General features: G+C 41.4%; 1 protein-coding gene across 1 annotated transcript in view; it reads right to left on the reverse strand.

The window, feature by feature from the left end:
* The window catches only part of LOC126176716 (cilia- and flagella-associated protein 45-like), a 150,462-nt gene extending 128,249 nt beyond the window's left edge, over positions 1-22,213 (reverse strand). Inside the window, exons 1-2 of the mRNA XM_049923883.1 lie at positions 22,105-22,213; positions 4,500-4,765 (exon numbers count right to left, since the gene is read on the reverse strand). Of these exons, the coding sequence (XP_049779840.1) occupies positions 4,500-4,739 (240 nt within the window). The 5' untranslated portion in view covers positions 4,740-4,765; positions 22,105-22,213. The remainder of the gene's footprint in view (positions 1-4,499; positions 4,766-22,104) is intronic.
* Between the last annotated feature and the right edge of the window lie 257 nt (positions 22,214-22,470).

Here is a 22,470-nt window from a genome sequence, read left to right on the forward strand (position 1 = left end):
CAGCTACTTATGTAATAAGGGTCATTGCTAATTTTGGTGATAAACATCTTAGTAAATTAGCTTACTACGCCTATTTTCACTCGTTGCTTTCATATGGCATCATATTTTGGGGTAATTCATCACTGAGGAATAAAGTATTTATTGCACAAAAGCGTGTAATCAGAATAATAGCTGGAGTCCACCCAAGATCATCCTGCAGACATTTATTTAAGGATCTAGGGATATTCACAGTAGCTTCTCAGTATATATACTCTCTTATGAAATTTGTTATTAACAACCAAACCCAATTCAAAAGTAATAGCAGTGTGCATAACTACAATACTAGGAGAAAGGATGATCTTCACTATTCAAGATTAAATCTAACTTTGGCACAGAAAGGGGTGAATTATACTGGCACTAAAGTCTTTGGTCACTTACCAAATAGTATCATCAAAAGTCTGACAGATAACCAACAAGTATTTAAGAAGAAATTAAAAGAATTTCTGAATGACAACTCCTTCTACTCCATAGAGGAATTTTTAGATATAAATTTAAAAAGAAATTAAAAAAAATAAAAATAAAAAACACAAAAAAATGAAAGAGTTGTTATATTAACTTAAGTACGTTATTAAATTAACTTAATTATATCATGTATTGGAAAATTTGACTCGTTCCACATCATTACGAAATATCGTATTCATGATCCATGGAACTAGTATTAATCTAATCTAATCTAATCTTTGTCATTTACACAGCCCACAGGCCCCTCGCCAATGCCATCTATAGCCCACCCAAAGATGAGTGCCCCACCGTTACTGTGACCTGAATACATCATGGAATTCACTATGGACATCCGTCACATGAAAGGTGCAGACAACGCAGTTGCTGACTGCTTGTCATGCATTGGCACCACCTTGGCCACAATTGACTTTGACAAGCTCATGCAGACTCAGCAGGATGACCCTCAGCTACAGGACCTCTTAAATGATGCCTCCTTCACCCTCATCATTGACCCAAAGTTTATCCTTGGTTCAACTGCCCTGTATTCTGCAACACGTCCCAGGTATACACACGCCCACTTGTCCCACAACAATTCCACAGAATTATTTTTGACCTGTTTCACAACCTTGCCCACCCCAGTGTCAAACCCACAACCTGCCTTATAACTGAGCAATACATTTGGCCCCAAACTGAGCGATACATTTGTTCCCATGTTAAGTGAGACTGTAAGTTGTGGATGAGGGCTTGTGTACTGTGCCAGTGATGTAAAACAACGTGTCACCCTCAGCTCCCACTAGGCACCTTCCAGATACTGAAATAACAGTTTCAATACATGCATGTGGACCTGGTTGGCCCCCCTTCTTTCATCTGGCAACTACTCCTACCTCCACTCCATTGCTGACTGGGTAACACGCTGGGTAGAGGCTACCCCCATCCAAGACATTCCAGCTGAAACAGTTGCCACAGCTCTCATGTCTACCTGGTTCATGTCTTTTGGCTGCCCTGCCTCCATAATCATGGACCAAGGTAGGCAATTCAGGCCCTTGCTGTTCGCCAAACTCTGTAAACTATGCAGAATTGCCCATTACAGAGCCTTCACCTACCACTCTCAAGCTAATGGACTTGTCAAGAGGTGGCATCACTCCCTAAAGACCGCTGTTATGTGCCACAGGGATGACTGGTCTGATGCACTCCTGTGGGTGCTGCTGGGTGCCCACAAGGAGCATAAACAAGACTTAAGTGCCTCACTAGCCAAGATTTTATAAGGCAAGACTCTATCCCTCCCCAGTGATATTAGATACAGGCTCCCAGGTAGATGCCATTTTCCTTGACTTCCGGAAGGCGTTCGACACAGTTCTGCACTGTCGCCTGATAAACAAAGTAAGAGCCTATGGAATATCAGACCAGCTGTGTGGCTGAATTGAAGAGTTTTTAGCAAACAGAACACAGCATGTTGTTCTCAATGGAGAGACATCTACAGACGTTAAAGTAACCTCTGGCGTGCCACAGGGGAGTGTTATGGGACCATTGCTTTTCACAATATATATAAATGACCTAGTAGATAGTGTCAGAAGTTCCATGCGGCTTTTCATGGATGATGTTGTAGTATACAGAGAAGTTGCAGCATTAGAAAATTGCACCGAAATGCAGGAAGATCTGCAGCGGATAGGCACTTGCTGCAGGGAGTGGCAACTGACCCTTAACATATAGAAATGTAATGTATTGTGAATACATAGAAAGAAGAATCCTTTACTGTATGACTATATGATAGCGGAACAAACACTGGTAGCAGTTACTTCTGTAAAATATCTGGGAGTATGCGTACGGAACGATTTGAAGTGGAATGATCATATAAAATTAATTGTTGGTAAGGCGAGTGCCAGGAGGAGATTCATTGGGAGAATCCTTAGAAAATGTAGTCCATCAACAAAGGAGGTGGCTTACAAAACAATACTTGAGTATTGCTCATCAGTGTGGGATCCATCCCAGGTCGGGCTGACAGAGGAGATAGAGAAGATCCAAAGAAGAGCAGCGCGTTTCATCACAGGGTTATTTGGTAATCATGATAGCGTTACAGAGATATTTAGCAAACTCAAGTGGCAGACTCTGCAAGAGAGGCGCTCTGGATCGCGGTGTAGCTTGCTGTCCAGGTTTCGAGATGGTGTGTTTCTGGATGAGGTATCAAATATATTGCTTCCCCCTACTTATACCTCCCGAGGAGATCACGAATGTAAAATTAGAGAGATACGAGCGCACATGAAGGCTTTCCAGCAGTCGTTCTTCCCGCGAACCATATGCGACTGGAACAGGAAAGGGAGGTAAAGACAGTGGCACGTAAAGTGCCCTCTGCCACACACCATTGCATGGCTCGCGGAGTATAAATGTAGATGTAGATGTAGATGATTGCGACTCTTCCAACCACCCTCTATGCCAACCTTGATTCCTGGCTTGGCTGACAGTGTCTGGCTTCACATTGCCAACCTTTATATTTCTCCCTACCCCCCCCCCCCCCCCAAAATTTTTGTCTCCAAAGACCTAACCGTAGGTGACTACACCATGCTGCATGACAATACTGTCCACGCCATGCTCCAGCCCCATTCTCAAGCCTACACAGAGTTCTCCGATTCGGCCCCAACAGCTATGACATTCTGCTTAACTGCAAGCCAGTCACGGTCTCCATCAACCAACTGAAATTTGCCTGGTATCTAATAAATGAGCCTCCTGATACAGACTCCACAATCATGGTGGCTTTCCCTCCTTCTCACAACACTCCTCCCCTGTGACTGCATCCCCTTCTTTCCAGATGCTAATCGACGTCTGCTGCTTCCGCCTGGAGGATCTTAACTCACAGTTACAGACAAGGAGCTAGTAGTCACAGGTGCCCACGATGACTGCACAGTGTCACTAAGACCCCAGTACACCATTTCCAAGGTGTTTTCACCTTACCTTATAACAGTGATCCCACAACTCTGCATGCACATTTCACCGATGATAGACGACTTCCCATCTCCATAACTTCCCTGCTCCCTCCAGACAGTGTGGCCCTCACAGATGCACCTGACATGCACATACCAGGGGATAAATCTCCTCCACCTCCCCCTTCCATGCCCAGTGGCACAGACTGTGCCATCCACGCACCCGCCCATTTCTGTGACTATCATCTCTACATCCTGCACCAGGCTACCCTCACCAGTGCTTCTGCCCCCTGGTCATTGCCTCTGCACTGTGTGCTCTGCACTACTGGATGGCAGAGGGTAAGGGGGGCTCTTTGGGAATGTTAGCATGGATGACCAGAGAAAACGACTCGTGATATCATCTCCGACAGTTGATGGTAGCAGTTCACTTCACTCTGTGACCCGAATGCGTCATGCCATGTATCCTTGTATGTATCAATTTTCTATAAAATAAAGTATGTTGTGTACTCTGTAACACTGTGTTGTCTATCATTCGCTATCACTAAGTACCGGAGTTCCACAAGTTTTTCCACTTTTAAATGTGTCTGTTGGCATTACCGGGATTTCACCGCCCGAAGGGAAGTACTGACCATTCATTCTGTCTACCTGTAATTATGTACAATGACTACTGTGGCACTGTAAAAAATGTACATCACCCAAGTTCTCCTTCCAAAAATATCATGTTCATCACAAAAGACCTTTACAAAAAGATTTATTTTCAAATTTCTTGAAATAAAGGCAAATTTCAGATGATATGATGCAACTGATGATCAGTGTATGTTGAAAAAATGATAATAAGTGAGTCGAGACTACAACTGTTATAAAGTAACAGTGCTGCCAATATATTCTTCTTCACTTTTCTGACTTCTGGTATATATATATATATATATATATATATATATATATATATATATATATATATTAAAGATGCTAACATGACAGTGTTCACTTTTAACAGAAATTGTTCTTCTTGCAATGTCTAAAATGAAGAGATACAGATAAAAGTGAATAATAATAATAATACATACATACATACATACATGCACAAAACACTTATTTGCTAACCTGCAAATGTGTTTTCAGATTTTCCAGTTCACTCTTCTTCATCACAGCTGGATGCTGATCAGATTCCTCACTTGGGACAAGTAGTTCTCGAATCATGTCATGAGAAATCAAACACACAACTTCTTTCCCATCAATTGGTTTACTCTTGACTTTTATTTTGTGTTGCGCTTTGTTCTCACTTATAGAAACAACAGGACTTTTCTTAGGTGTTAAGCCCTTTTTTTCAACTCGTAAGGCCATAGCAGACCTTTACTTTCCTCGTCACTCTGTGGAAATAATAACAAATAGCAATATATAATTTGTTCATGATATTTCTAGCAGATGTTGTTGCAGACTTGGATTGCTTGTTAGCAGGATAACAGTGTCATAAAAGTTTTAGTACATTAACATCTGAACAAACAAAAAAAAAGTTATACATAATATCACTGAACAGAATACAAGAACTGTTTAAAAAGTGTTCAACTTTTATTCACAAAATCACTCTTTATTCAGATGCAATTGTTTGACACTCGTCACTCTCATAACTGCAGCTTCTACACACCTTTCCCAATACTAATGCCACTGCTCGGAGCATTGCTGTAAAGCCTCTTTTGTATAGTGCACAGCTGCTCTGTTGAATTCAGCATGATGTCTTCATGTTATGAAATCTGCTCCCTTTCAGAGTCTTTTTCAGGTTAGGGGAAATCCAGAACTGACTTGGTGTTAGGTCAGTGGACTAGGAGGCTGACAAACCACAGTCACGTTGTATTTGGCCAAAATCCTCCAAATTAATTGAGAATGATGAGTGGATGTGTTATTGTTGTCAGCTACCGACTGCCCACAAGTCCAGCCATTTGTGTCTCACTGCTTCACAAAGGCATCACAGAACCCCTTGGTAGTACTCCTTACTGCCATTAGTACCTTCTGAGTCGTACTCTTGATGGACCAGATGGTCAGCATGACTTTCACATTGCTGCAGACCTCCCTCACAGGATGATGGATGCTTCCCTTGCAACGACTGGAACTTTGTTTTTTGATCATACCAATACACCCAGGACTCGTCACCAGTGATCACTTTGTTTAGAGTACTGTTCACAGTATCCAGTATGTCTTGTGTGATTTCTGAATGTAGCTGCTTCTACTCAACTGTTGCGACTTTGGCACAAATTCTGCTGAGATCCTCCTGAGATCCAAATGTTTCATTAAAATGGAATGAATGGATCCAGTACTAATTTCAACCTCATCTGCAAGTTCTCTGATCATAATTTGTCTATCCTGCATCATAAGGGTCCTTACCTGATCAATAACAACCTCAAATGCAGATGCTGAGTTCCTACCCAAACATGTTTCACTCTTCACTGATGACTGGCCATGTTTGAAGTGGTTATACCACTCCTTCATATGTGTGGGACCCATTGCTTCATCCGCAAACACTTTTCAAATCTTGCGGATTGTTCCAAGTTGAGAATTGCCAAGTTTAAAAGAAAATTTGATGCAATAACGTTTTCCACTTTTTCTGTCATTCTACCCGCAATACAAAATCTGACAACTGCCACTTACACATGTTCACTTGTCATTGGCTAGCCAGCAACTGGTTGTTTCTGTACTTAGGAAAAAATCTACTGTGTATGCATGTGCCCCAATACCATTGTTGGTTTCAACAATAAAAAATAAGGTTGGATACTTTTTGATCAGCCCTCGTATTAGTAATCACCATGAAAGAGTACACTTGTCATTCTGGAGCACTGTAGATGATGTAAAAATGGTACCAGGCAGTTGCACTGACCTTCCACAGCTGAAATGAGTCATGGCAGTGAGTTGGTGTATGTGTGTGTGTGTGTGTGTGTGTGTGTGTGTGTGTGTGTTCCAGCTAATTGTGCAAAATCAGCACAGTAAGGTTGGTCCAAAGTGGAGACATGACAGGATGCCATAAAGGAAATACAGTGTTGGGACATGCTCATGACCACACTATGAATGAAGTTGCCTGCATCAAAGTAGACTGTTCAACATATCTAAGGAATAGTATACCACTCACAGCCATGTATAAGACCAGTGGTTGTAAAAAGATCCCAACCAACCCAAATAGGAGACAAAAGTCATGTCTTGTCAGTGGCAATCAGCTTCCAACCTGACAGGAACTGTTGCTGTCAATGACTCCAGATCCATCTTAACCAGTCGCCACACACTGCAAAGAAAACTACATGCAATTAACATTTGTAGTTGCATATCTGGCAAAAGGCTATTGCTCACAGTGGTATACAAAGCTGCATGTCTTCAGTGGTCCAAACACGGAAATCGGACAGTATCTAACTGAAGGTGTGTGCAGTGTGGTCCAACAGATCATTATTTTGCTGCAAAAAGGTTCAAATCATACATCTATTACAGGAAACAAAGGGTATCATCAGGAAAGGGCCTTGTTTTAAGCTATCAGGCATCATCCAACTGGGAACAAATTACATGCAGTGTTCCTCAAGGTTCCATGTTAGACCCCTTAGTTTTTCCTGTGTATATCAATGACCTTACATCTGTAACATTACCAGATGTCAAGTTTGTTTTGCTTGCAGATGATGCAAACATTGCAATAAATAGCAAATATAGTATAGTTTTAGAAAGTTTGGTTAATGAAATTTTCATGAACATTAATAAATGACTCCTAGCCGATTTTAACTGCGTAGGCTTCCGCAGCCAGAGTCAGTCAAGATAAAAGTTTTCTGGGTATGGTACCGTATCATAATGTATAAAACTAAAGCTGCTGGATAGAAACCAACATATCGGCCATGGTAGCAGTGGCCTTCTTCTGGGTCTACTGGTACATTCTAGCTATGCTGTGTCCCTTATATTTTGTTCTTACTGCTCACTGCACATGCCATTATGTCATAATTTTACAAAGTTAGTTTGTTTCATTGGTTACTTAAGAAAGAAGGAGAGGGAACTTTATTTTAATATTGCGGTGGAGCGAGAGTGTAAGCTCTGTCGTCTATTGCCTCTTGTGTTATGTGCCATGACTGGTGTTCACCATCGAATGAGAAGTTGGCTCCTGTTTACCAAATGCTGGACGTAGGCCACACGACAGCAGTTACTCACTGGTAGTGCTCGTGCCTCATGTTGACAGTGCGGTCTGTTGGGCTCTGATTTCTGGCAGCCAAAATGGGGCAAGCCTGAGTCCATCCTCTCTATTGATGTTCTTAGGGTGTTTAAGTATTTCAATGGCCTCTCTGATTTCAAATTTTATCATAATCAGCTGCTTGGTCAACACACAGACTTTGCTGAATTTTATTTCTTTTCTGCAATCTTGCTGACGTCCTGCCACTGCAGATTTGTTGTGTTGCCTGAGACGAATATAGCACTCATGTTCCCGAATGCATGTTGCTATTGGCCTGCCAGTCTCACCGATCTATGCCTCTCCACATTCGTATTCCACCTTGTACATGCCTGCAGTCTGTAATGCATGTCCTTAGGGGAGCCAAGCACATCCTGGATCCTGTGACCACTATAGAAGACAGGCTGCACCCCAATCAAGCAAAGGTGTTTGCCTATTTGTTCAGTAACATTTTTCACATAAGGTAAGTGCACTGTTGGCTGCAGTTTGTCTATTTCTTGCTTATCTTGCTTACTTGTATTCATCGACAAGGCTGTGTGGATCAACTTATGGTTGTAGCCATTGCCTAGAAACATTGTGTGTAACCTTTTACGCTCAGGTGCTATGTTTTGAGAATCACTTAGGCACTGCACACGGATTGCCAAAGAATGGATGACAGAGTTCTTGTGTGCTGGGTGGTGGTAGGATTGGGCGTGCACATACCTGTCTGTATGTGTAGGCTTTTGATATACTTTGTGCCCCAGTGTGCCCTCCGTTGTCCTGTATACTTCAATGTCTAGAAATGAAATTGCACCACTCTCCTTAACTTCGAGCGTGAACCATATCTTCCCATGCATGTTGTACAAATATTTGTGAAACTTGTGTAGCTCCATTTCAGCATGACGCCATATAGCGAACATGGAACATGTTGACCACATATCTGAACCAGCAACATGGATGTAAAGAAGCTGAACCAAGGACTGTTGCTTCAAATGCTTCCAGGTCACATATGTCTGGCAGGACATGTTCCTGATGGATGTGAATAGTTTCATCTACTTGGCACGTTCGTAATTAACAGATAAAATTGCTTCTCCCTTTAGGCGTTCTATAAAGTGCATCGAGTTCTTCACATAAGAGTCTGTCTTGCCAACTAGACATCTTAATTTGCAAGCTATGTACTTTGCCAAATTGTAAGTAGGCGAATTGATGCCATTCACTGTTGGCTCTCCCTCCACCGTAATAACCTATTGAAATAAAGTTCCCTCTCCTTCTTCCTTAATTGATCAATGAAATGAACTATCTTTTAAAAATTATGATGTAATGACATGCATAGTGAACAGTAACAACAAAATATAAGAGACACTGCATAACTAGAATGCACCAGTAGACCCAGAACAAGACCGCTGCAATCATGGTCGAAACACTGGTTTTCATCCAGCAGCAGTGCGTGCTGTGTGCAGGTGCAGGAGGAACTGGCCGTGGTTCATGAGCAGCTGAGCGTGCTGTTGGCCACGGTCAGCCACCTTCAGGCTGCTGCCTCGAGGTGCAGCAATGGCGAAGGGTCTGGCATGTCGCTTGAGACACACCAGGTGTCGCTTGCTGCGTCCAATGACTCAGCCACCGAGACACCTTCTAGTGTACCCGGCATGTTGTGACCGCCCTCACCTCAGGATGAGTGGTGGACTGCAACGCGTTCGCATCGCTCAGGGCAGAGGGTCAATGTGGAGGCTGGCCAGCTGGCCTCGCCCTTTCATCCTGTCAGTGGGCAGGTGGCCGTTCTTTCAGCACGGCCCGAGCAGGCACATGGGGGCAAAGGCTTGCTGGTTATTGGGAGCTCCAACGTTAGGCGGGTGATGGAGCCCCTTAGGGAAATAGCGTACAGGGCTGAAAAGAATTCCAACGTGCACTCGGTTTGTCTGCCGGGGGACCTCATCCAAGAAGTGGAGGCGCCCTTGCCTGTGGCTATCGAGCGTACATGGTGCAGTCATCTGCAAGTAGTTGCTCACGTCAGCACCAATGATGCCTGTCACTTGGGTTCTGAGGCGATCCTCAGTTCGTACAGGCAGCATGCGGATTTGGTGAAGACCGCTGGCCTCGCACGCGGGGTGCAAGCAGAGCTCTCTATTTGCAGCATCATTCCCAGAGTGGATTGGGGTCCTTTGGTTTGGAGCCAAGTGGAGGGTCTCAACCAGAGGCTTCGACGACTCTGTGACGGTCTTGGCTGCAGATTTCTAGACTTGCGCTATTGGGTGGGGAATTGTAGGACGCCCCTAGATAGGTCAGGGGTGCACTACACAAAGGAAGTGGCTACCCGGGTAGCAAGAGTACTTGTGGCGTGCACATGGGGGTTTTTTAGGCTAGGCAGTAGTGCGAGGTGTCCTGATGAACACTCACCAGTCGATGTGCAGGCAGGGAAATCAGGACGCGCTCAGTGTAAAGACACTTCAGCTATCAAGATATTAGCAGTACATTTTCAGAGTGTTCGGAATAAAGTTCCTGAATTTACTGCCCTCCAGGAAGCATGTGGCGCGCAAATTATTCTTGGGACTGAGACCTGGCTGAACCCTGAGATAGGAAGTTCTGTAATATTTAGTGAGGATTGGAACGTGTATCAGAAACACAGATTAGACACTGTAGGAGGTGGTGTCTTCATTGCAGTTGACAAAAATATTGTGTCTACTGAGGTCGAAGTAGTGTGTGATAGTGAAATATTCTGGACGCGTTTAACAGGGCTGGGAGACATAAAGTTAATTGTTGGGTGTTATTACCTGCTACCTGGTTCCACCATGAATGTTCTAGAATCATTCAAAGGGAGTCTACACTCTGTATCGCAGAAGTACCGGGATCATGCTATATTAGTCGGAGGTGACTTCAGCCTACCTAGTATAGACTGGGAAGTCTATGGATTCATTACAGGTGGTACAGACAAGCCATCGTGTGAATTACTTTTGAACACATTATCCGAAAACTGTCTTGAGCAGCTAAATCGACAGCCAACACGTAATGGAAATATTTTAGATCTGGTAGTCATGAACAGACCAGACCTCATCGAAGGTGTCAGTGCTGAGACAGGGATTAGTGATTAAGATGATGTCATTACGACTATGGTTACGAAAGTTAAGAAGTCGGTCAGGAAGGCTAGGAGAGTATTCTTACTAGAAAGAGCAGATAAGCAGTTGTTAGCATCCCACTTAGTAAATGAATCGATTTCATTTGCTTCCGGTACGATGGACGTGGAAGAATTATGGGCAAATTTTAAACACATTGTAAATCACGCATTGGAGAAGTATGAGCTGACAAAGTGGGTTTCGGATGGAAAAGACCCACCGTGGTTTAACAGCGCAATTCGGAAAATGCTCAGGAAGCAAAGACAGTTGCACTCGCGGTACAAGAAAGAACGGGAGAATGAGGACAGGCAAAAGTTAGTAGAGATTTGTGCAGCGGTAAAAAGAGCGATGTGCGAAGCATACAACCACTACTACCGTCATACCTTAGCAAAAGATCTTGGTGAAAACCCAAGGAAATTCTGGTCTTACGTAAAATCAGTAAGCAGGTCTAAGGCTTCCATCCAGTCACTCACTGATCAGTCTGGCCTGGCAACGGAAGACAGCAAAACAAAAGATAAAATTTTAAATTTAGCATTTGAGAAATCTTTCACGCAGGAGGATCGTACAAACATACCGCCGTTTGAGTCTTGTACAGATTCCCGTATGGAGGACATAGTGATAGACATCCCTGGGGTTGTGAAGCAGCTGAATGGGTTGAAAATAAATAAATCACCATGTCCTAATGGGATTCCAATTCAGTTTTACAGAGAGTACTCTACTGCATTGGCTCCTTACTTAGCTTGCATTTATCGCGAATCTCTTGCCCAATGTAAAGTCCCGAGCGACTAGAAAAAAGCGCAGGTGACACCTGTATATAAGAAGGGTAGAAGGACAGATCCTCTGAATTACAGACTAATATCCTTAACATTGGTTTGTTGCAGGATTCTCGGTCATATTCTCAGTTCGAATATAATGAATTCCTTGAGACAGAGAAGTTGCTGTCCATGCATCAGCGCGGCTTTAGAAAGTATCGCTCCTGCGAAATGCAACTCGCCCTTTTTTCATGATATCTTGCGAACCATAGATGAAGGGTGTCAGATGGATGCCATATTCCTTGACTTCTGGAAAGCTTTTGACTCTGTGCCCCACTGCAGACCACTAACTAAGGTACGAGCATATGGGATTGGTTCCCAAATATGTGAGTGGCTTGAAGACTTCTTAAGTAATAGAACCCAGTACGTTGTCCTCGATGGTGAGTGTTCATCGGAGGTGAGGGTATCATCTGGAGTGCCCCAGGGAAGTGTGGTAGGTCTGCTGTTGTTTTCTATCTACATAAATGATCTTTTGGATAGGGTGGATAGCAATGTATAGCTGTTTGCTGATGATGCTGTGGTGTATGGGAAGGTGTCGTCGTTGAGTGACTGTAGTAGGATACAAGATGACTTGGACAGGATTTGTGATTGGTGTAAAGAATGGCAGCTAACTCTAAATATAGATAAATGTAAATTAATGCAGATGAATAGGAAAAAGAATCCCGTAATGTTTGAATACTCCATTAGTAGTGTAGCGCTTGACACAGTCATGTCGATTAAATATTTGGGCGTAACATTGTAGAGCGATATGAAGTGGGACAAGCAAGTAACGCCAGTTGTGGGGGAGGCAGATAGTCGTCTTCGGTTCATTGGTAGTATTTTGGGAAGATATGGTTCATCTGTAAAGGAGACTGCTTATAAAACACTAATATGACCTATTCTTGAGTACTGCTCGAGCGTTTGGGATCCCTATCAGGTCGGATTGAGGAAGGACATAGAAGCAATTCAGAGGCGAGCTGGTAGATTTGTTACTGGTAGGTTTGATCATCACGCGAGTGTTATGGAAATGCTTCAGGAACTCGGGTGGGAGTCTCTGGAGGAAAGGAGACATTCTTTTCGTGAATCGCTACTGAGGAAATTTAGAGAACTAGCATTTGAGGATGACTGCAGTACAATTTTACTGCCGCCAACTTATATTTCACGGAAAGACCACAAAGATAAGATAAGAGAGATTAGGGCTCGTACAGAGACATATAGGCATTCATTTTTCCCTCGTTCTGTTTGGGAGTGGAATAGGGAGAGAAGATGTTAGTTGTGGTACGAGGTACCCTCCGCCACGCACCGTATGGTGGATTGCTGAGTATGTATGTAGATGTAGATGTAGCAGTACTTTTATACATTATGATACGGTACCATACCCAGAAAACATTTATGTCATCTTAGCTAATTCTTTGTCACTATACTTTTAAAAAAGTCACTACATGCAATTAAGTGCTTGTAAGAGATCTCCCACCAGTGTATGCTTAAAATGTGGCTAGAAGTAGATAGAGGAAGTTGGTAATGTTAAATTCCTGAGATTACAGCTTCATAATAAATTCAGCTGGGAGGAGCATACCACAGAGCTGCTAAAGTGACTAAACAAACCAGTATTTGTAATGTGAATACTGCCCGACATTGGTGATACAAAAATAAAAAAGCTGGTATACTATGCTCACTTTCATTCCACAATGTCACACACGATTATTTTTTGAGCTAACTTGTCAACCCATGCTAAATTTTTCTGGGCCCAGAAATGTGTTATAAGAATTATTTGTGGTATGAACTCAAGAACATTCTGCAGAGGCCTGGTTAGGGAACAAGGAATAAGAACTGTTGCTTTCTAATATATGTATTTCTTAATGAAATTTGTCATTAAAATATAGCTCTTTTTCAAACCAACAGCTCAGTTTACGGAATTAATACTGCAAATAAGAATGATCTTCACAAATCTACGTATACATCTACACTCTGCAAACCACTGCAATGTGCGTGGAAGATGATACATCCCACTGTACCGGCCACTTTTAGCCACTTACTATGGTCAAGAAAAGTGTCCATTGCTCAGGAACACATGTTTCAATAATTTGCCAGCAGCCACAAACAGTTTGACTACTAATAAAGTTCAGTTTTAAGAGGAACCTAAAAGATTCATTGATGCCCAACTCCAATTCCATCAATGAATTTCTTAGCAGAGCCAACTGGAGTGTATATGTTACTAATAATATCAAATAATGTATTCGTACAATCTGACTTTCATATGAGGGGCATTTGTAAAGTCCGGGCAAAGTCCAAGAGATGGCAGTACCAGCGCATATCGGCGTCATGTTTAGTTAGTAGCATCTTTGAAAAGAATGCACACCAAGTTTCAGCCATATTGGTCCAGTTCTTTGTGATTGGCATTCGTGTGAGTCAAGGAATTCGAGGGATTGTCAAAAAATGGACGAAAAATAATTTCGTGTGGTGATTAAACGTTACTTTATGAAAGGCAAAATGCCTCAGGAGACTAAAGAGAAGCTTGAGAAACATGACAGTGACTCTGCACCTTCGATTAGAACAGTTTATAAGTGGTTTCAAAATTTTCTGAGTGGTTGTAAGGGCACAAGTGGTGTTGAACGTCCTGGACGCCCTGTGGAGGTTACGACTCCAGAAATCATTGAAGAAGTCCATGATATGGTGGTGGCTGACAGAAGAGTTAAGGTTTGTGAGATTGCTAGTGCTGTGGGCATCTTGAATGAATGGGTACATAATATTTTGCATAAGCATTTGGACATGAGAAAGCTATCCGAAAATGGATTCTGCGATTGCTCATGCCTGACCTAAAACAGAATCATGTGAAGTGTTGCAAGGATGGTTTGCAGCTATTCAGAAAGAATCCGCAGGACTTAAAGTGTTGTTTCGTCATTGTGGATGAAACATGGATACGTTACTATATTCCTGAGACCAAACAACAATCTAAACAATGGGTTACCAAGGGAGAATCTGCACCAAAAAAGGCGAAGACCATTCCTTCGGCTGGAAAGGTTATGGCTACTGTCCTTTGGGATTCGCAAGGGATAATCCTCATCGACTATCTGGAAAAGGATAAAACTATTACAGGTGCGTATTATTCATTGTTACTGGACCATTTGAAAACCGAGCTGCAAGAAAAACGCCGGTGATTGGACCGCAAAAAAGTCCTTTTCCATCACGACAATGCAGCAGCACACACCTCAGCAGACTCGAACTTGAGACCTTTGCCTTTCATGGGCAACTGCTCTAACAACTGAGCTGTCCAAGCACAACTCATGATCTGCCCTCACAGCTTCATCCCCTAGGCTGTGGCTAAGCCATGTCTCTGAAATATCCTTTCTTCCAAGAGGGATGGCTCTGCACGGTTCACAGGAGAGCTTCTGTGAAGTTTGGAAGATAGGAGACAAGGTACTGGCAGAACTGAAGGTGTGGACAGGTCATCAGTCATCCATGGTAGCTCTCCCATAGAGCATTTGCTCGTAAAATGCAAAGGTCCCAAATTTGAATCTCAGTCCGGCACACAGTTTTAATCTGCCAGGAAGTTTCGTATCAGCACACACTCCGCCGCAGACTGAAAATTTCAATCACCAGATTTTGTTTCCTCACTGAACCATAATAGTGCGTGGTGTCTGTTCTGTCAGATGGACCAGGACTCAAACCTGAATGCTCTGCCCTCTAGAATGCCTCAGCCATCCGAACATGCTTCTAGCCTGACCAAAATTCCAACTCTTCATACGAGAATGTGGCAACCCTCTCCATGTATCCCTCACTTGCAGTGCCACCTGTATTTCTGCAGCAGGAAACAAAACATGGTAAGCATTTAAAGCTTTATTCTAAAAAAATGTAATTATTTTGGATATCTGACTGGCAATTAAACTGGTCTTTAAGTCTGTTACATTCTTGTTTATGCTTTATCCCTATACCTGTCTGTGTTACCTACAAACAATTTTTCAACTATTATTCATGGTAGACAATGCAGCTATTCTAGGTATTATATTATATATCTGCAGAAAAGAGTTTGTCATCGGACAGAAAAATTGATACAATGGGCTCACTGCTGCCATGGCTTGCACCAATTGCTGTGAGATGGTATAGGAAGATAGTTACATGTTAGAGCTAGTGACATCACACAGACTAACTCGCCGTCCAGTGTAGCACAATGTGTTTGTGCTATGCTGTGCTTTGCTGACAACTATTGCCAGCTTACTGCATGTGTGTGAACAGTGGATCAAGTTTCAGCTAACATGGATCCAGAATTCATGCAACTGTGACAGCAATAGCTGCAACTTCTAATACAACAGCAAGGACTGCATCACTCTTAGCTACAAGTCATACTGAAACAATAAGCCAAGCGGGCTAAGTAATAGCAGCTCATACTACAGCAACTCATTATGCCAGCAGTTGCCACAACCATTTGCACCTGTTCATCCAGAAGATTATGAACAGAATCATACTACAGTTGACCCATCCAGATAGCCATGTGAGTTAAAATGTCCCTTCTGGGATGGGTACTGGTCCCAGATTGGATCTGCCTGGCATATTAACGAAAAGGGTCAGTGTGCCAGCCATCCTGGATGTGGTTTTTAATCAGTTTCCCACATTCCAGTAAATGAATACCAAGCTGGTACCCAAGACCCCCCTCAGGTACATGATTCACAAACATTTAGATAACATTCGCTTACTTTCAAATGAATCACACTAATTGCAGACAATTGGGGTACACATATTCTGTCCCAGGGGATAATGAACTACCAACAAGAAAGGCCCCTTAAATTAACCATGTCCCATTAAAAATCATATTGACCCTGCACTCATGTGGGACAAAGACACAAGAAAAAGAATCACATTACAGATGCATCCTCCCACCAACGTGGATTGTATAGAGTTGCCAAAAAACACAGTACACTCTTTGCATTATAGACAACAAACTAATGTTATGTAGGCAGGCTCACATTGTTCATTGTCATAAGAAATCAAATCAATTGATTTAAATGGTCTGATGCGCAAATGTCAGTTCAGCTGTGAAAATGTAACTTGTAAACAAGCCTATGCTGAATCACTAGTATGAGAGGTTGTAATCAGGAATTATGGATAGAGACACTTATACTAGCAAATAGTATTATCAAGAAAGTCTTATCTGTTGCAAAAACTTTTGAAATGTCAGCTGTAGTACAGAAATCTTTCGATGAACCTGATATCATCTATAAAAAAGCACTCCATTCCACAGTAAGTATGATCAGAACATGAGAAGTCTGTTTTCTTCATTGGACTTGAGGTTCAAACCCTGATGTCCAAATAATAAAGAACACACAGCACTCATACAGCAGTAGTGAACATCTCAGTCTTCACAGGAATACTCACAACCTCATTATAACAACAAAAAGGGCTACGTATTGAGGTTGTCCAGACTGTTGTTCAAAGTATCCACACTCTTACTGCCTCTAAAAAGAAACACTCTGTGGACAGTTAATAAAAAGGGGCATTGGCAGAAGTCTGACACAGCTGCGTTAAATAAGTCCCACCAACAGCGAAATAGCATAAACATGCTTCAGCCACAACTGAGTCCTTTAATGGCATGAGCACGTAAGTTATCTCTTCCATTAGTAATTAAGAATGTATGAATTAATTTTTTTGTCTATACTGACAACAGCCTCTATCATAAATGAGGAAGCTTATGTCTAGACTGGTTCACCACCATTACAGCCTACGTTAGAAACATTAACATCCTATAGCAAATACCACATCCAGTTCTGCAAGGAATGCACAATAACAGTGTCATAGATAAATGACAGCTGTTCATTTACATTTTAGTTATGCCCTCACCAAAGAGACAAAACATATCTGGGATGAACACCTTTACAGCTTTCTCATTTCAAATAATAGATGACATTATGCTGTGCCCTGAGTAGTATCATTCACTATCCAGTGAATTTTTGCTTTCTCTTCACTAGACTTAGAGGGAGTCAACAATTACGCAGCTCAAATTCGGTTGAAATCTCCCACAACACCTCATTACCTCCAACCCCAACCACTATTAGTAGCATTGTAAGAGGACCTCAAAAGTGAGCTACATCACTTAAGGGAACAAGATATCCTGATACTTATTACATCTGGTCAGCCAGCAACTCTGTTAACAGTCTTAGGCAACGCAGATTATTTCCTCCGTGTCTGCAGTGATTTCAAAATAACCATAAATGTAGCAAGTCTGAAGTCAATCCCATTCCACAACCAAAAGAATTACTGACAAAACTATCTCATGGTCAATATTTCTCCAAAATAGATCTAACTCAAGCATATCTTCAACTGCTATTAGACAAAGTCATGTCAACTCATGGTAATTAACATGCACTTTAGATGGTATTTATTTATCAGCCATTTGATCTAATTAATTGATACATGATGCAGCTCTACATTTGAATGGAATAAGCCTCAGAAAGGATAGATAGATAACAACCCAGCTGTAAACATGGATTATAATTTAGGGCAATGACTATTTGGACATTAACTGGTGAGATGGAGGAGATGATGCATATGATGGAAAGAAGGCACCTGGCTTTATTGGGGTTGGAAGAAACTAGGTGTAAAGAAGGGAGGAGAGACTGAAAAAGACTACCCGTTATATCGAAGCAGGAATGGAGTGAGACTTGGGTAAAAGAAGAAATGAAGAGAATAAGTGATAGGATGATGGACACACAAATATCACTCAAGGGACAGGTCACAGAAAGCAATAATTTGAAGAGGGGATGCAGATACAGACTGGAGGAAAGATCGTGACGATAATGGGGAATTTCAATACACATATTGGAAGAGAAAGACAAAAGTAGTAAAGTGTGTTTGGACCAGATGGTTAGGACAGTCAAATCAAGGAAGGTGACAGACTATTGGATTTCTGCCAAAAAAATTGTTTGTTCATCAGGGATTCCTGCTTCAAGAAAAAGGAGAGTCACACGATTACTTTTTACAGTAATGACTTGAGTAGAAAGTAGTAGTTAACTATCTGTACAATAGAGGAATGAACAAAAACAATACAGATGTACAGATAATATCATTAGAGGCCTTGGGTAGCAACCACTGACAGCTAATAACGAACTTGAGAAGGGCTAAAGTTAACAAAGTGACAGAAAATCAGGATAGCTGTGTAAAGTTACAGAGGCTAAAACACGAAGAAAATAGGGTAGACTACCTTGGAATAGTGAGGGAAATGTCCCAATGGACGAACCAAAAACAGTAAAAGAGGAATGAAGCAGATTTAAGAAGAAATCAAGTGCAACAAAAGTTATATGTTAGAGGACAAGCAACAAAAAAAGATGGAAGGTAAAGCCATGGTGGAATGAAGAAACGGAAGGTACAGTGCTGAAGAAGAATAGAGCCTTCAGGATACAGTTCCAGACTAGGTCAGCAGAGACAAGAGAAGAGTCTCAGACAAGAAAGAAAGAGGCAGAAAGAATGGTGCCAGAAGAGAGAAGAAGGTGGATGGAAGAATGGACTTTAATGAAGGAGGAGGTGATCAAAGGTGCAAAATAGGTCCTACACAGGATGGTTAAATGTGAGAGATGGAAATATATGATGAATGGTGAACAAAAGTGGCCATGAGGTAAAATATCAGTAGAAACTCAAGATCATGTGGAGGGAGTATTTTGAAAAACTCTCGAACCCAATTGGAAACCTGGACAAGGAGGAAGACAAGGAACTACAAACAGAAAATGATTTAACTTGCATAAAAGTGGAAGATGCACTGAGAAAGATGGAATGATGGAAGCCATCAGATTTTCATGAGATGAGCGTAGAGATCAGGATAGCAACAGCAGAGGTGGGGATAAAATGGCTCTATTTAGTGATGAAAATTGCGTGGAAAGAGAGAAGGACCCCAGATGAGTAAAGAAGGGAATAATTGTCCTTGTCTTCAAGGAAGGTAATAGAACAGACTGAAAAAGCTATTGGGGAATGACATTGATGAGCCACTGTGCAAAGATCTTTGAGGAAGATACATTAATTCATACAAAAGTAGAAGGAAGGATGAGATAAAAACAACATGACTTACGAGTAGGAAAGCCCATAGCAGATTTAATTTTCACTGTAAGACAGCTACAAGAAAACCACTATGAATATTGAACAGATCTACTGATGGCCCGTCTAGACATTGTTGTTTTTCTTGTGCTTTTGTACTGCATCAGCACAGGGTCAGCATGGTTATTAACGGATATGGCACAGTAAATTTCAGGGATGGTCAGACCCCTTTCTGCCGCCATCCCCTTACTTCCCAGGACAGAATGTGTACCCCAACTATCTGCATGTAGTCTTATTCATGTGAAACTGAATGAAAGTTTTCTAAATGTCTGTGAATTATTTATGGACAACTGAGAAGGCATTGGGTACCAGCCCAGTATTCACCTAATGGGATGTGGGAAATTACCTAAAAATCAATCTATGCTGGCTGGCACTTCCACCCTCACTGTTACTCTGCCAGGTGTATTCAATCCTGGCAAGTGCATCTCCCCATTCCAGAAGTGGAATTTTTACATGCACAGCCATCTGGGTGTGTGATGATCTATATGGAAACCGAAACAACATATGATAGAACATGTAGAGACAACGTAATTTCACTAGGTCAACTCTACTGTTTACCATATTCATTAAACTTTTTTACATATGTATCCAGCTGCCACCATTTTAATAAACTGACCTAGAAAAGTCCTGTAAGTTACAATCGTCTTTAAAACACAAAACTGTTGGACTGTCCACAGTGCTCAGTAAGACTCCAGTGTTTAAGAATTCGCATCTTAACAAACAGTTGCAGACTATCTTTTGGAATCAATAGGGCACTAGAAATTAGCTCAAAAGATTCCCAACACAGGATACTTGGATAATATCATTGTGACTGGTGCTAAAAGGGAACGCAAGGCAAACCTGCTTATCCTTTCAATGTGTTACAGCGAATGGACTAAAATACAATTTCAGTAAGCATACCCAGAATGAAATTTCATACTGCAGCAGAGTATGCACTGATATGAAACTTCCTGGCAGATTAAAATTCCATACTGGACTGGGACTTGAACTTGACACCTTTGCCTTTTACAGGCAAGTTTTCTGCCAATTGCGCTACCCAAGCATAGCTCACACCCTGTCCTCACAGCTTTGTAAGGTAGGATATGAGGTACTGGCAGAGGTATAGCTGTGACGACAGATCATGAGTCATACTTGGTACCTCAGTCAGTAGAGTATTTGCCTGTAAAAGGAAAACTTTCAGATTCGAGTACCAGTTTGGCAAACACTTTTAATTTGGCAGGAAGTTTTAAATAGTTGTGAATTTTTCAGAAACCAAGTGGAGCAACTGGGCCACATCTTCAGTCTGGCTATCAACCCAGCAACATGTAAAAGCCCCAGGCAAAATTCAAGTGCTCATGAACTTAAAATGCTTTCAATCATTTCTTGGCAAAATTAATTATTATTCCAAATTTATATCTAATTCTGACAGTATTGCCATATCACTCGATAACTTATACAAGAAAAGTGTGGAATATGAATGATCCTAACAGTACCAACATGCTTTTCAACAAATAAAATGAGTGTTCTAAGTCTGCTCCCTCTCTAGAGCACTATGAGCCATACAAGCAATTTATGCACACTACCATTGCCTTCACAGCACAGCATTGGGGTGGTACTCTCTCACAAAACTGCCAATGTGTATAAACAACTTACCACATATGCCTCCAAAACTCCGACTTAAACTCAGACAAATTCTTCACAAATTCTATATATTGAAAAACGTTGAGCTAAGAGTTTCTCCATAAAGTATTCCTATAAATCATTAGTGACTGATTATTTGTATAGAGTATGTGTTCAGTGAGAAGTGCTTTGCAGTACAACTAAATGATCAAATTGTATCAACACAGTCTTTTAAGGAATTTATCTGGAAATCTGAAGAGGCAATAGTTGGAAACAGCACACAAAACAGATAAGAATATAAAAGTTAGTAGCAACACTAACACTGAAATTCATACACAAGGAAAAGTACAGGTAGTACTTTATGCAAATGGCACAATGATATATAGCCAGAATTTTCATACATACAGCAATAACTTCCTGTATACAAACCTATTCTTTCTGAGTAAATGTAACAGAATTATTTAATTTTATAGCTGGGAATCATTATCACTGTATTAACAAACAAAAGTGCTAAAAGTAAATTAATGGAGTTGTACGCAAAATTTGGGAACCATACAGTAGTATTAAGTCTGTGGATACAAAAAGAAATAACATATCAATTTAGAATATGACAAGAACTGCAAAGAAAATAATCAAAACTATGTAAACAACATTCTGCCGCATCCAGTAATAACAGGAGAGCATACAAATGAAATAAAATCGACAACGGATCGTATTATCTAGGCTACACAGAAGTGTGACACCGCCCCTATTCAGGTTGGACTACATAGAATGGTACACAATGTTTCAGTAGGGCGTAACTAGCAGTGAAGAAAGCTCGTATGTGGTAGTGTAAAATACCACTGCGTTTATCTATCATGATAGAAACAATACGATACAAAAGTTAATGTTCGTAGGTCAAAAAGTGAGGAATAAAAACCTGAGACTACAGTACCTACTACAGAGTATACAGTATTCGATTAATCAGAATGTACCTGTTAAAAGAACGGCGTTGCCGTAATAATGTGTTGTTAGTAGCAACGGCTTGTGAAAATACCATTTCGTTGCTAAGGTCGCCTGGCTTTTCGGCGCAAATGTTTGTTTGTGCCCTCAGGGATTAGCCGGTCCATACTCTTACAACACAGAAGAGAGGTACTAATAAGTATTTCAAAAAACTAAAACACGAGTTGAAGGGTCAAATATAGGGTTACGTTAGCTTTTATGTTTTGTTTTTGTTTTACTCGTCAGCTTGGTTAACCATCGGCAGTATATTCGTTCCTAGAAAGCTAGGTCAAATTTATCATTCTCGTCTGCCGTCATTCAGTTACTACAAATCAGTACTGCTGTGGCTTCTTCTTTTA

This window comes from Schistocerca cancellata, chromosome 3 (genome assembly GCF_023864275.1).
Source record: "Schistocerca cancellata isolate TAMUIC-IGC-003103 chromosome 3, iqSchCanc2.1, whole genome shotgun sequence".
In the NCBI taxonomy this organism is placed as follows: domain Eukaryota; kingdom Metazoa; phylum Arthropoda; class Insecta; order Orthoptera; family Acrididae; genus Schistocerca; species Schistocerca cancellata.